Source organism: Metarhizium brunneum, chromosome 1, assembly GCF_013426205.1.
Source record: "Metarhizium brunneum chromosome 1, complete sequence".
Lineage (NCBI taxonomy): Eukaryota > Fungi > Ascomycota > Sordariomycetes > Hypocreales > Clavicipitaceae > Metarhizium > Metarhizium brunneum.
In genome coordinates this window covers 2,493,722-2,509,112 of record NC_089422.1, presented here as the reverse complement: position 1 = coordinate 2,509,112, position 15,391 = coordinate 2,493,722, and the positions used below count along the sequence as shown (strand labels likewise).

Here is a 15,391-nt window from a genome sequence, read left to right as displayed (position 1 = left end):
AGTAGGAACCTACCCACGTAGGCTAGGTAGGTAGGCAGGTACAGTACTACGCGCGGGCCCTGGTTTTGGTGACAGCACAACTATCACAAGATAGTGTAAAAGTCTGATAAATTAAATTCAAATACTTATAAGCTGCCTTGTAATAGCTGATAAGCCAGGAGACTGTTGCCAGAAACAGGCGCCGCGCGCGTAATAGTACCTAAGTAGGTAGGTATCTGCCTAGTAGTGGTCTGGTAGGGAGAACGCACCCACCAGACATTAGTGCTCAGGTCCATGTCCAGTCGAGTCCGGTCAAGTCTACCTCTAAGTACCTAGGTAGGTACCTACTCAGGTACCTAGGTACCTAGGTAGGTATTAAGGTCAAGTCACCTGGTCCATCTCTACTTAAGTAGTCTGGTGTGTGTTCTGGCTCAGGATCAACCGGTCTGATCCACCAAACTTTGCGCAGCCCGCCCTGTAATATTATTGACTCCGTACGTGACCTGCACTGCTCTCCGTCCTTCATCCACCGCGTGCAGCTCTCCCGTCCCTAATTCATCCAGAGTCCATTCAACCCACCCACGTTACGACGTTTTGGCTCAAGGACGGCATGCCTCGCCATCCCTTTCACTCCCGCGACGACGACCACAGTAACAATACTCCTCTGTATACTCGTCGTTCGCTTTTGTAATATTACGGCTCGCACTACCCTCGTTATCAGTCTCCGGCACCGTTAGCTCTTTCTGCTCTGCGCGCTAAAGTTGGGCGTTCTGCCCAAGCTGCCGTTCATTTTGTGCATCCCTCGCGCATCCTTTCCCGATTGCCGCTCGTTCTTCTCTCAGCGCCCACGCCTGTTCAGAGACCACCTCCATGACCAACCGCTCTCCCGATCCGACCGATGATGGTGACGAACAGTCTTGCAATCCCGATGTAGCCGATACCGAAGCCATGGCCTGCCGCCCGCAATCAAGATCACGTTCAGCCAGTAGGACAGGCAATGACCCAGGTGAATTTGATTGGAAGCGCAGCAATACCCGTAACGGGCATGCGAAGATGCCCTCACCAGTCACACCGCCAAGCCTGTCCCGCCCGTTTATGCCGGCCGCTACGACCATGGCTCTACGGAAGTCATCGCCTGGGCTGTCCGGACCTAAAGGAAGTCGACGCAACGGCACTGTCTCCATTCTTGTTCTTTTTACGGCTGGTATTGGCATCATAATCCTGGCCGCTATATTGAAGTCTCTCATTAGCTATCAAATTGAGCCCAAGGGATGCCGCATGTCCTATATGCGACCTTCGTATATCCATTTTACCGATTTCGATACGGAGCATACTCGTTTTGCGACTAAATACTCCTTGTTTCTTTACCGCGAACAAGGGGTAGACGATGAAGCCAAGGTGAGAAATAAAAACAAACTTGCAGTTGATGGAGTCAAATGCCTATGGTACTGATAAGGCTCGACGTGTTAACCCTTTCACACTGCAGTTACGTGGCATACCGGTACTCTTTATACCCGGCAACGCTGGTAGTTACAAACAGGTTCGACCAATTGCAGCAGAAGCAGCAACGTACTTCTATGACACCCTGCAACACGATGGAGGCTCGGTGGATTCGGGAGTGCGAAATTTGGACTTCTTCACCGTCGATTTTAATGAAGATATTACCGCCTTCCATGGCCAGACCTTGCTTGACCAGGCAGAGTATCTCAATGAAGCAATCCGATACATTCTGTCTCTCTACTCGGATCCTCAGCGAACCACTCGTGACTCTCACCTACCCGATCCAACCTCGGTCGTGATTCTTGGTCACTCAATGGGTGGTGTCGTTGCTCGTGCAATGCTCGTGCAGTCAAACTACCAAGCTAATTCCATCAACACAATAATCACCATGTCTGCTCCTCATTCTCGGCCACCAGTTACCTTCGATGGTCAAATTGTGCAAATTTACGACGAGATCAATGCCTACTGGAGAGACGCATACGCACAGAAATGGGCCAATAACAATCCGTTGTGGCATGTCACCCTCATTTCTATTGCAGGAGGAACTTTGGACACGGTTGTACCTTCGGACTATGCAAGTGTGGAGCCTCTAGTTCCGGAAACTCACGGTTTCACTGTCTTTACCACTGGAATCCCGACTGTTTGGACGAGCATGGATCATCAAGCCATCCTTTGGTGCGACCAATTCCGCAAAGTTGTAGCCAAAGCGTTATATGATGTTGTCGATTCAAATCGCGCCTCACAGACCAAACCTCGAGCCCAGAGAATGCGACTCTTCAGACGACGATTCTTATCCGGCCTAGAAGCGGCTACAGAAAAAACGATAGCCTCGAAGGATGAAATCGTTCAGCTTGCCCTAGACGATGAGTCAAGCCGCATTGTCCCAGTGGGCGATCGTTTGATTCTAGACCGCCTAGGAAACCAACGTGATCCAGTAGTTCATCTCTTGCCTATTCCTCCCCAGGAGACGTCCGTTCCTAAACGGTTTTCGCTATTGACAGACTCTCCACTAGTGGATGCAAAGGAGAACGGGCCGCTTGAAGTGCTTGTCTGTACTGTTTCTCCCGGGGAGGTTGACTCAGCTACTATACACAACTCATATTCGGCGACTATACCGGGAGGTAGTCAGGCAAGACTCGCTTGCAAGAGCACATCTTCTGATGTCATTCTCCTACCAGCTTCCACAGCATCGACTCAGTATCCATTCTATCTCGAAGGGGAAAACCCAATCCGCCCATTTTCGTATCTTCAATACGATTTAGAGGACTTGTCGGAATATAATTTCATCGCTGTCGTGGATAGAGCCACCTCACAAACAGCAGGCTTTGTCATCAGTGAATTCAGCGACCGGGACGATATCCAGAGAGACTTTCCGACGAGCTTTTCGCATATCGCAATGTTTGGCTTGTCATTCTCCTTACCATCGGATCGACCAATGGCAGCTGAAGTACAATTTCCGGCCTTAACCTCAAGTCTCCTTGCATTTCACTTGGACCTGTCCCAGCATCAATGTCAGAGCACGCGCCACCTTTTCACGCCAATGGTCAGGCAGTATTTGGACAAGCCTTATGAATCAAAGTACTTTGTCAATGCAAAACGTGCACACATTAGTTTGCATGGAATTGCACCCTACGTACCTCCACCGCTGGAACTTAAGAGTACCAACAGCGGTCTGGGGTTTCAAATCTGGGCAGACCCGTCATGCGGTATACTAGAGGCCAAGCTGCGTATTGATCTGCTAGGAAGTCTGGGGAAACTGTATATGCGTTACAGGACAGTTTTTGCAGCATTTCCGCTGCTCATTGTGACCCTGGTCCTGAGGAAGCAATTTCGTGCCTATGATCAAACAGGTATCTTCATTCCATTCTCGGAAGCATTGGATCTCTCTCTCCGGCGATCAATCCCTCTGCTTCTCGTGTCTTTGACTCTCCTTGCAGTCTCACCAGAAGGCACTTCGAGGGCCATCCCTAACTTGATATGGAGCAAGCGACACTTGAATGCATTTCATAGGAACGAGCTTCTTATTGGCACCGAAAATCCTTCATTTTGCTTGCTTGTTCCCCTCATCGGACTTGTCTGCATCGGGGTATGTGCTGTATTACACTACATTGTGCTTGCTCTCACACGATCACTTGGCATCTTATACGCCTTCTTCAGCAATGCTCCTACAACAGAAACAGCCAGCCACAAAAGAATTGCGTCGCAGGCCTTGGTGCCCTCAACACCGAGACGGCGAATGGTTTCTACAGTTGTTCTCCTATTTCTTGTCTCAACTTTTATCCCTTATCAGTTTGCGTATCTTGTTGCGTGCCTTGTTCAGTTGTTCACAACTGTTCGCGCCCATCGGATTTCAAACATAGCTGATTCAACGTCGAATGCGAATTACTACCGCTATGTACACTCTATACTGCTTCTAATGATCTGGGTCTTGCCAATCAACCTACCAATCCTCGCCGTTTGGATACGGAATCTTGCGGTGCATTGGCTCACGCCTTTTTCCTCACACCACAATGTCCTGTCCATTATGCCTTTCATTTTGCTGGTAGAAAACTTGACCACTGGTAGAATGGTACCGCAGGTTACAAGCCGGTTGCGGCATGTTACGAGTGTCCTTCTGTTCGGCACCGCATTTTGCGCTGCTGTGTATGGCGTTTCACACGCCTATATGCTACACTACTTGGTTAATATCATTGCTGCATGGTTGGTTATTTTGCACTCTACAGCAGATTCTTGGTCTTTTGCCGGGTTTGGCGCAATGTTTGAAGGGGGTACGGACGAAAGCCGAAATCGAAGAAAGACCCCGTAGGCGTCAAGTTACGACTGCATCAATTAGGGAGATTCGCTGCACTATCACAGTTCCTCGGCACTCTTTCCCTGCGAAATCGAGTGTAGAGTTGAACCTGAACTTGGATACCTAGTCCTCCATGCATCTTACCCCTTCTTCATTGACAGCTAGGAGGGGCTCCACGAGGTCTGCAACACCACAACACATTGAAGCAACCGTTTTGCCTTAATTACTTAATTTAGTTACCTGAGTTTCTTCCGAGCTCATCCGGCTCTTCCTGCTTCCCTTAGACCTTCTACATATTATCAGCATATTCTCGGAAGAGTAACTACTAGCACAGGAGAGCCATTCCCTTTGCTGCTACAATTACACACTTAGGTCTCTGTTTTATCTACATTACGCATTGCTAGGCGTTTTTTTCCTGGGTACATTGGAGGAATGAATTCATATTTCTGTCGCCTGTAAGGTTATCGGGTTGGATACCAGGTGATAACTTTGGTCGGTAATTGTCTCTAGGTAGTTGGCGGTAGAGACATAAATAATGAACTGTATAAATCCTTGAAGTGTATTACATTGTACCAAATTGTTTGTTCTCCGCATGCAGAAATCCTCTCTGAAGAGGAATCAAAGTACTAATTTCAATCCTCTGTGTTGGTTTTTCTTTTTACACTAGCTACTTTGATGCTGCGTTCATGTTGCACTGTCCGAAGAGTGAAGACAATTCCGAGGAGACAAGCAATCAGAGTCACCCAATATGCCGCACGATAGCATTCCAGGCCATCGTGACAAGAACGCTCTCCACTGGGGTCGAAAACACTATGAGAATCCAACACCAAACCGTAGAAAAGATTGAATATGTTTGAAGAAATGACCGGCGCCAGAGTCATGAAGCCCCAATTCTGGCTTAGACCACGAATCCCAAAAGCTTCGGTGACGAGAGATGGAAATACTCCAAAGAGAAACCCGTATCCAAGTCCAGAAAGTCCTGACACAAAGCCTAGCAGGCGGGGATTTTCGATGATCAATGCGCAAACTTGAGCCACGAGAAACACGATGGATGCCACGAAGAGACACCAGATGCGGCTGGCATGAAGGGATTTAACCAAAAAGTCTGACCCAACACCTGAAGCGAAATACATCAGTAAATACTTCTTTACATAATATTTTGCTCTTGACGAACTCAGGTAGAACAAGTGACCAGGGATGTGGCTGAAGGTTAGGGATGTGTAAGTGCAAGATTAGGCAGCTGCTCAAAAGGTAGTAAAATAAGAGAGTAGTTGAAAATTCCACATTGATCATTAGCAGCATGGTTGGTTGGACAATCAAAACGACCTGCGCGATCATTCATGGTGAGACTTACCACTGAGAAGCCGGCCCACAAAACTGCAGACAGACAATATAGACACATGCATTTGTTGGCGATGGACAAGGAAGTCTTCTGTCACCGATCCGTCGTACCGCTTCCATAGCGCATTTACATCATTTCCAATATTGCTAGGAATAATCAGCCCAGAACCAGCATGTTGAAAGGTCAAACCAAAACCCAGAGAAGGAGAAAGAAGACAGTGGCAAGAAGGCGGAACAGCGAAACTTACTTAATGGTCATAAGCCCAACGCCTGACAGAATAGCCATGATGGTGAACAAGAGCCAAAAAGACTGACTGCGAAGGAGACTGAAGCCGCGTATATCTATTCGATGAGATCGATCCGTATCAACACTACTCGCCACTACATTCTCTACTAGCTCTGGGGTTGTCGACGACATCAAAGACGAGGTCTCATCCACAGCATCTTCTTCAATATCATTATTGACAGGTTTGCTGCTCGAGCTAGGATTATTGGAAGGGGTATTTGGGCCAGAGAGCGCGGGCGATGAGGCCATGTGCGTGTTTGTGGAGTCTGTATTCGACGTACCAGGTTCTTCAGAATGGCGAATACCATGAGGAGTGGATTGGCTGTATGATTGCCGAAGATGAGCGGACAAAGAGGGCGAACGACGTCCCTCTTCGTGGCAGATAGCACGGTAGTTCGAATGCGGGTACACCTTCAAAAAGAAGAAGCCTACGAAAGTCAAGCCAACTGTTCCGAAAGAAAGCAGCTTGAGGAAGGCGCTAGGATCGCCAGGGAACAGAACAGACCCGATAAATGAGAAGAAGAAGGCGCTGAGGCCAAACGCCGCCAGCGGAAATGCTGTTGCCGTACCTCGGTGACCTGGCCAGTTGAGTGCCGACGTCTTCACAGCAGCGGCAAATGCCATACAACTACCAAGGCCGGTTAGGAAGGAGAAGAAGCAAAGAGCTACAACGGATCCATATGCTTTGTCGTAAGCCATGTGCAAGGGGAAGTATCCCGCAACAAGGAGAAAGGCACCAATGAGAACAAAAGGTCGAGGGCCACGTCTGTCGACAAACATGCCTACGGGAACACCAAGCGAATACATGCCTAGGTTCCCGAATTGGCCGATGAGATTGCTCTGAGTAGCTGATAGCTTGAGCCTCTCAGCAAACTGCGGAGCCCATGCCGAATAGACGTACTGGAGATAAGGCGTGTTAGCTCATGGTAGAATGAGAGAATAGAATATCAACCATTTTGGGGGCATGCTTGGCGTGACTACAGCAGTAGCGAACATGCAGTAGTCTCGTCCAAGTTGGGAGAATTCCAAAGATAAGTAGATGCAACACTTACGTTTGTTCCACAAGCCAGGGAGATGATTGTAGCAGCCACGCTCGCAACCAGGCGAGCTCGCCGCATTTGTTGATTTTGTTGACCCATGGCTGGTAGGCAGCAGCGTGAGAGATCACAAGCCGCGGTTCAGCCAGCCGAAATGAGAGGATTCAGACAGTGATGTGGTCGATATTTTCGAGACAAGAACCGACGCATCAGACGTTTGGAAGGGAAGCAAGGCCTACAAGACGAATGGCCGCAGCCTGCTGCGGTAAGGATTTCCCGGCAGAGGTCTGTCTGGTTGGTCAAACCAGCACAGGCTATCAGCAAAGGTGTTTGGGGCTATGATGTCCGAGGTTGAAAAAGAAAACGGGTACGGAGCAGACGGAAGGCAGACGGAGGCGGATGGGAGTGTTATTAACGGTCCCAAGTCAAAGGTGGCACTTGCACTCGAAGTACCTTTTAAGTAAGTAATAAGTACTCAGAAAGGATAAAAAAATATTATTAATTATTATTAACTCTCTATTATAATTAAATAACTTATAAAGTCTTTTAAAATCTAATTATTATTTAAGTTTTATTTAATAATAATAATTTTACTATTAAAAATAAAAGCTATACGCCTAAATACTTAGTTAGTACTTACGCAGTACTTATGTAGGTACCTGGTAGTTTAAAACGTGCCGATACTATGCCGATACCGCGGTGGGTAGGGGATAAGATGTCGCGTGGGGGGAGGTTAAGATAGTCGACCTAAAAGAAACTACCAGACTACTTACAGTAAGTACCTACCTAGGTACCTGCCTAGGTACTTAAGTACTTAAGTAAGTAGGTATATTATACGTACCTTACATATACTAATAAACCAATATGCTTTTATTCTTTTGTATTACCAGTAACTGAACTGCAGAGTGCTGCTCCAAATATCTAATAGACCACCGAGCACAATCGCCGTCTTGCTTGTCTTATATATATGGTAGACTTTTACAAGATCTTTGATGTCCTGATACTTCCAAGTTGACGGCTCGTCAACTGATCCTCATATTCCTGTAAATCCTTGTCTTTTATCTCATAGTCAGATTCGACTTCTCAAAGTCTCAAACTTGGACATGCACCTTTGAGGCCCTCAGGAGTGCCTAGGTAGGTACCTAGGTACTTCATCTAGTAAATCTTGCGGGTCTTGGATGCTGATAGGTAAGGAGATGACTGATTAAGTATATATCGCACCAAAAAATGGGCGTGGCCACGCCACATGTATTGATGTGTTAGTATCCCTTATACTGTGCGACAGTATGTAATTCCGTTTAGCTCGGATTATGGAGTGTTAAGTCAAGAATGCGTGTGACTTGCCCAAGTTCTGTTGTGGGTGCAACTTGCTTGCCAATCACAAACATGGTGCCTTACGTAATCCTATCATCCGCCTCCACGTCATGTTCTAAGAGCTGTCGCGGCCGCCTGCGAAGACCAAGACCTGCGTATGGTCAGGTCAGTTGAAACCATCCGCGGCTCACGCTTTGCCCTTGTCTGGGTGTCTTGTCACATCATATTGTCCTACCATTAGTCCTGTAGGAGTCACTCGCGTATAGAATCTACACATCGCGCTCGCGCGTGTTTCAACACCAGAAGTCTAGTCGTGGACTTCCAAGCCATAGCGACGACAACAAAATGGGCGCAATACTCTCCCTCCCTCTGCTCGCAGTCCCCAGCATGAGCACTGTACGTTACCCGGTTTTATCCTCCTCTACTGATATCAGTCGAAACCTGACACCCTTTTCTCTGTTAGGTGCTTTCATTCGCTGCAAGTTGCTGTGGTGCCGCCACCTGCTCCATGGTTTGCAGTGCCTGCGGGAAGTGCGGCAACAGGTACGATAAACTCAGTCTGCTTTGGCTCAGGGTTCTTGCCTCTGTGGAGACATAAGCTGATGAGAGACGTCCCTTAGTGTTGCTACTCGTATCGCCTACGCCCTCCTTCTTCTGGTCAATTCAATTCTAGCTTGGATAATGCTAACACCTTGGGCCATCGAAAAACTACAACACTTGGCACTCGACTACGTTAAGATTAATTGTCCGAATGGAGAGTGCTACGGCTGGCTTGCTGTACACAGAATCAATTTTGCTCTCGGACTCTTTCACCTTGTCCTCGCCGGCATGCTTTTTGGAGTAACATCTTCTAAACACCCTCGCGCAGCCATTCAGAATGGTTATTGGGGACCCAAGGTCATCGTGTGGCTGGCTCTCGTTGTCGTTGCCTTCCTTATACCGAATGACTTCTTTATATTCTGGGGAAACTATATTTCTCTGGTTTGCGCCATGTTATTTTTGATCCTTGGTCTAGTTCTCCTTGTTGACTTAGCACACACCTGGGCCGAGTACTGTTTGGGACAGATCGAAGATACCGATTCCAGATTTTGGAGATTTGTGCTTATTGGGTCCACCCTTGGTATGTATCTTGGGTCCGTCGCGATGACGGTGGTTCAGTACATTTTCTTTGCTCAGGGGGACTGCCATATGAACCAAGCCGTCATCACAATAAACCTACTCTTCTGGTTGGCTGTCTCTTTCATTTCCATCAAGTCAAAGGTGCAGGAGTTCAACCCGAAAGCTGGCCTGGCACAGGCTGCTATGGTTTCAGTGTACTGCACCTACCTGACGATGTCTGCCGTATCAATGGAACCTGACGACAAGCACTGCAACCCACTTATCCGAGCACAGGGTACCAGGACAACTTCTGTCGTGATCGGCGCCATCGTGACAATGCTGACAGTGGCCTACACAACGACTCGTGCAGCTACGCAGAGTTTGGGTCTCGGGGGCAATGTGGGCGGAATACATTTGCCTGAGGATGATGAACACGGCCTGGTCACCCAGCAACCAAGTGCCCGACGAGAGATGAGGGCTGAGGCGCTGCGCCGGGCTGTTGAAGAAGGCAGTTTGCCGGCAAACGCCCTCCTATCAGATGATGAAGGTGACTCTGAGGAGAGCACACCGCATGACGACGAGCGTTCTCGAACCCAGTACAGTTACACTGTCTTCCATATCATTTTCTTCCTTGCTACGGCCTGGGTCGCAACGTTGTTAACGATGCAGTACGAGGAGAGCACTAGGGATCGCGACTTCGCCACTGTGGGCCGTACGTATGCAGCGAGCTGGATCAAGATAGTTAGCGCCTGGGTGTGTTATGGGTTGTACATCTGGAGCTTGGTCGCGCCAATCATCCTTCCTGATCGATTCGAATTCTCCTAAGTTTTGAACGAGTTTTGAAGGTTGTTGATGTCTCGTGTTGGGCATTACTTTTATCAGTAGGGAGTCTTGGCGTCGGCTTGCAGATCCAACTTGTGTTGCGGTTGCCTCATTGAATTGTAATTGTCGCTTTCTCTCTAGATCAGTCTACATAATGCACACTGAGAGTGCATGTTGCATCTGTTCTCTCTTCGTTGCGGTCATTTGCAAGCACAAATCTTGGCATTTTTACTCTATCGCTTGTTCAAGGGCGCTGACATGAGGGCAAATTCTTGCATAATTCTACTCCAGAGGCTGAGTGTCAATGTGAAACCACTACAGATTGATAGCGTGTCTGCTTTTGATCATTGTAGCTATGATGGCGACGCCGTGGATTACTCTGCTTGATTCAGAACGTCTTCTGATTCTACTACTCTACCGGCTCGATTTGACCTCCTTGTGCTAACCTCCTCATGAAATCATGTGAGATCCCTCCCACTTCTATAATACACTTCAGGGTGTCGTTTGTTTCGAAAAGCACACCATCAATTTAGATTCCCAGAACACCCTCATTAGTGACCTGGCCCAAACTCCGTTAAGCATTTAGTAAAGGGCCCTGCATGGGGTTTGTTGCCGATAGATTCAAAAACACGCAACGTGTGTACTGGTTGAAAGAATGCACATGATATGCGTCCGATATTCAAAAAGAAGCTCGTTTCACAGGTTCATATTCATGCCTTGATCTACATTACTCTTGGGTGAGTGGTGTTTTGCCTAGCTCTGCTGCAGCACCAGTTGCATGAAACCCGTCCAATGTAACAGTCACGGCTCCAGCTTGAACGAGCTACAACAATTTTCAATCAGTATTCCAACAAACAATGTCGTAACTGGTTTATAAATATAGTACTTACCGCACGGGACAAATCCTCAATCAGATCATTCACATCTTCTATCCCTACACAGAGACGAATGATGTCTTCGGGCATTTGCCTCTCTCTACGTGTCTTTGCATCAATGCTTGCGTGACTCATTTGACACGGCATACTGATGAGGCTATTCACGCAGCCAAAACTGACACTGATTGCCCATAGCCTTGCTGCCTCCACGATTCGCTCCGACATGGCTGCATCTCCAGTCTCGAAAGACAAAACGGCACCAGCTCCCCGCGCAATAGACCAATGCAAATCATATTGCGGATGCGACTGGAGGCCTGGGTACCGAACACGAAACCCGTGAGACTCAAGAAACTCAGCAATCGCCTGCGCGCTGGCTTGTTGCTTCTCCATGCGTATAGCAAGAGTCTTGACACCACGCATAAGGAGAAACGAGTCGTTAGGAGACAGACCGCAACCAGTCGAATTGATTGTGAAGAATAGTTTGTCTCCGATGGATGCCTCGTTGCAAGCGATGACACCAGCCATGATGTCGTGGTGCCCAGATAAATACTTGGTGCCGGATTCGTAGACAATGTCTGCCCCCAGATCCAACGGATTGCACAGCATCGGAGAGAGCATGGTGTTGTCAACTACAACCAGAGCCTTGGAATTGGCGTCATGAGCCATTTGAGCAATAGACGCTAGGTCTACTATCTTAATCAGGGGGTTCGTCGGAGTCTCTAGTAAAACCATGGCTGTTTTGTCGGATATTCTCGCCTGAACGGCATCGACTTTTGTGGTGTCAACATGATGCACAATGATGCCCTGATTCGTGGCCATATACGTGAGCAAGCGATGGGTACCACCATACAAGTCGTCTCCGGTGATAACCTCGTCGCCGGGGCGCAACAAACGAGTGATGACATCTAAAGCACCCATACCGGAGCTCACAGCAAGTGCGCGATTTGCATTCATAATCTTGGCGAGATGTCTCTCGAGATGCGTTCGAGTCGGGTTGCCGGATCGTGTGTAGTCATAGTCTTGCTGACCGCCAGCAGCCGAAGTCTGCTTGAATGTTGCAGATTGGTAGATAGGGATGCTTGAGGCACCATACTGGTCCTTGCCTTCGGTGTAGACCAATTCAGTTGCCAAAGCATAGCGTCGGCGGCCATTCCGAGGACTTGACGGGGCTGGGGATGGAGGAAGATTGTGTCCATCAAGATCAGTCTTAGCAGGACCTGTAACGCTCTTGGTAGCACTCGCGTTGATAGGCTTCGAGGAAGCCATATTGCTGCGCTTGTCGGCTGAGACGGCCAAATTGCTAATACCAGCAGGCCACGGGTGACAAGTGTGAGAAGCCAAAGGGGTTGGCAATCACTTGGCCGAAACCAAAGGATCTGGATAGGGAGATTTGAGTTGGAGCGGAAATGTAGGGCATTGAAAGGAGGAAACTCGGGAAGAGATTGTGGAGAGCACAGTGCACCAGGGCAGAAGAGGTGACTGCGGCACCATCATCAGTCACCGCCGCTCCATAATAGCTGCGTGTCCGATTCTGGGGTTCAGGAGTGGGCCTGGCATAAGAACCCAGCACTGGATCGCATTTCCCCGACTGTGTCGTGCCGCAACTGTGCCTACCTTAGGTACCTAGCCTACTTAAGTACTTAGATGTAGGTATTATTACAATACGGCGTACCTGCCGGAATCATTCCTACCCTAAGCTCATCACCGATCACCGCCAGCGTCGGGTCCGTATCCTATCAGTAATGTGCATCGGTATTTGCGCGGCATTCCACCGCCTCGAAACGAAGCGATAATGCCGATGCCGATGAACGGAGGCAATAATCATCCTGGCCTAACAGCAAAAGTCTGACGTCTCCTCAAACCGCTCGGTGGGGCAGCCCCCAATGGCGTGATCTCAAGGATAGCCACTAGTACTACTCCGTACCGTGTTGGTGCTCCTCGAGAGTACGTTCAACCAGACATCAATTAGCCAATTTTCCCAGCGGCGTCAAGTCAACTTCGAATGTCTTAAAAGACACTTCCATTTCACAGAGCATCAAAAGACTCGAGTTTCAATGTTTTAACGCGTGATAATCCGTGAAAATCCTGTACGGTATCAAGGTCCTATAGGTCAATAGCCCTCTAAATCTGTGCATGTGCAATTATTGCACAATGTGATGGCATCAATAGGTTCTCTACCTACATCCAGGCAGGTGGCTAGACATAGCTAGCGGAAAGGCGTGTCACATCAGACTGCACGCTATCGAGGTCATATTAAAGCACAGCAACAGAAATTTAATGCTTCAGATCGTTGTCAGTGACACCACTATCTCTCAAGGGTTTCACCAGCAGCCAATTCCAGCACTGCCTAATCCTGGCTTTCGACCAGGAGTTCATCCACATTTTCATACTCGCCACCGGACCCTCGGCTCTTGTTTTTTCTCCTGTCAGCCGCGTTTTTGGCGCTCTTGCCATCCTTCTTGTCTATATGGCTGCCTCCATTGCTGAGAAAGTCATCTGTCCTAATACCGCGAAATTGGCTGGGATCAACCGAAGTCATTCGCCGCCCCTCACCTCTGTATTGTCGCATGTACTCCCGGACAGGTGCCATGGCAGCATCACGGCAAGCTTCTTTGATGTCACTGCCTGACATTCCTGCAGTGATCTTCGATACGTAGTCCAAATCAAAATGCTCTGCGTCTGTCTTTGTATCCTGTAGAATAAGCTGCAATATTTTGCGTCGCTGTTCAAGGCCAGGGAGAGGCACCGGAAATTTTTTGGGCATACGGCGCAAAATTGCCTCGTCAATGTCATGTATGCGGTTTGTAGCCCCTAAAACGACAATTTGAGCCGGCATCCCCGATGCATTGGCCGATGTTAGGCCATCCCATAATGTCATAAACCTAGCCTCTGTGTTAAAATCCAGACCATGTACGGAAGACTGCGAAGAAAACCTTACTCAGCTTTGACCATACCGCTGGCCTCGTGCTCCCCGCTCCTCCTTGTTCCTAGGACCGCGTCTATTTCGTCGATGAATATGATAGCTGGCTGCATTTTGCGTGCCAAGGAAAAGACAGCACGAACTATTTTGTTAGAATCACCGTACCACTTCTCTGTCATGGTTGAGATGTGAAGGTTGATGAACGAAGCTCCGCTTTCATGGGCTAACGCCTTTGCAAGCATGGTCTTTCCACAACCCGGGGGTCCAAAAAGAAGCACTCCGGACGGTGCTGACAGTAAAGGCGCAGCGTGGGAATACAGATGCGGCATCGTAAGTGGGTATATCACGGATTCTTTTAGCTCCTCAATAATCGAATCAAGCCCACCAATATCTGTGAATGAAAAAACATCAGTCAGTTCGTTTCAGAAATACTATATGACCATTTATTCACAGTCAAAGTAGGGCATGTATCTCACCATCAAATCCGACATGTATGTCCTCTGGGGCGACCATTTCCAGCGCAACCAAGTTCTCGTACTCGTTCAAAACCAGGTCCTCAACGCTTTGAATCCTCCTGGCATCTCCGCTCTCGTCGTCTCCATCTCGGTCTATATTCCGCTGACGATTCAATCGCTCGAGGTGTGCCTTAGCCTGCCGTCTAGCTTGTTCGTGTTTTTCTTTGTCGGGGTCAGCCAGATTGCTCAGCATCGGAGTGAGAAGGTTTCTGGCAACATAGAGTCCAGCTGTCATCTATGTAATAAACTCTATGGTCAATAAACATGTACGTTTCTCTCAGGGGGGGTTAGACGCGGGCCGACCCAGTTAGGTATGACATACCATGCCGGCAAATAATAAGAGGTCAAGGGCGACATCGCCGAGTTTCCGTCGTTCACCCATACCGAGAATTGAATGCAACCACAGGACTGATTTCCCGGGCATCAGGGTATGGCTTAGTAAATAGAGAAAGCGCTGAGCCGAGATGTTCTGACGTATCGGGGCTTGCCCTGTCAAGATCTCTCAGAACTGATAAAAAGTTGTCGCAGATGGTTGATCAAGCGTACACGTGGAGAAACGAGGGATTTTCCAGTCGCCTTGCATGCTTTCAAAAGTTATTGTACGGTATGTTCAAACGACTAGATTGGGATGTTGTCATGAGTGTATATGGTAAGTCGAATCTGCTAACGGAGTATGGAGTACGGAGCACCGTCTTCGCATTCATGTGCTACGTATCCACTTGTGCTGGGGTCTATTCCCTTTTGGCACAGTGTTTGCCACTCTCCTCTGCTACGGAGAAGGACCCGCGGCACCAGATGAGGCACTAGTAGGCTGTAGTAGTACGTAAAGTACCTACTTAAGTACCTAGGTAGGTAGTAGTACTGTACGTACATGCTTACGTAACTTCCGAACTAAGGCAGTGGATGACATGAC

General features: G+C 48.4%; 5 protein-coding genes across 5 annotated transcripts; 2 read left to right on the top strand and 3 right to left on the bottom strand.

The window, feature by feature from the left end:
* Positions 1-849: 849 nt before the first annotated feature.
* bst-1 (GPI inositol-deacylase) lies at positions 850-4,285 on the top strand (the record flags this gene model as incomplete). The annotated part of the gene is made up of 2 exons (XM_014694251.1): positions 850-1,377; positions 1,466-4,285. The coding sequence occupies 2 exons, from the start codon at positions 850-852 to the stop codon at positions 4,283-4,285; spliced, it is 3,348 nt and encodes a 1,115-aa protein (XP_014549737.1).
* Positions 4,286-5,855: 1,570 nt separating this feature from the next.
* On the bottom strand, positions 5,856-7,036 carry G6M90_00g007710 (uncharacterized protein; the record flags this gene model as incomplete). The annotated part of the gene is made up of 2 exons (XM_014694252.1): positions 5,856-6,797; positions 6,950-7,036. The coding sequence occupies 2 exons, from the start codon at positions 7,034-7,036 to the stop codon at positions 5,856-5,858; spliced, it is 1,029 nt and encodes a 342-aa protein (XP_014549738.1).
* A 1,557-nt stretch (positions 7,037-8,593) lies between these two features.
* On the top strand, positions 8,594-10,171 carry TMS1 (Membrane protein TMS1; the record flags this gene model as incomplete). The annotated part of the gene is made up of 3 exons (XM_014694253.2): positions 8,594-8,644; positions 8,712-8,791; positions 8,869-10,171. The coding sequence occupies 3 exons, from the start codon at positions 8,594-8,596 to the stop codon at positions 10,169-10,171; spliced, it is 1,434 nt and encodes a 477-aa protein (XP_014549739.2).
* A 724-nt stretch (positions 10,172-10,895) lies between these two features.
* met-2 (Cystathionine beta-lyase) lies at positions 10,896-12,309 on the bottom strand (the record flags this gene model as incomplete). The annotated part of the gene is made up of 2 exons (XM_014694254.1): positions 10,896-10,991; positions 11,059-12,309. The coding sequence occupies 2 exons, from the start codon at positions 12,307-12,309 to the stop codon at positions 10,896-10,898; spliced, it is 1,347 nt and encodes a 448-aa protein (XP_014549740.1).
* A 1,081-nt stretch (positions 12,310-13,390) lies between these two features.
* Positions 13,391-14,860, bottom strand: MSP1 (the record flags this gene model as incomplete). The annotated part of the gene is made up of 4 exons (XM_014694255.1): positions 13,391-13,925; positions 13,982-14,354; positions 14,440-14,713; positions 14,801-14,860. The coding sequence occupies 4 exons, from the start codon at positions 14,858-14,860 to the stop codon at positions 13,391-13,393; spliced, it is 1,242 nt and encodes a 413-aa protein (XP_014549741.1).
* Between the last annotated feature and the right edge of the window lie 531 nt (positions 14,861-15,391).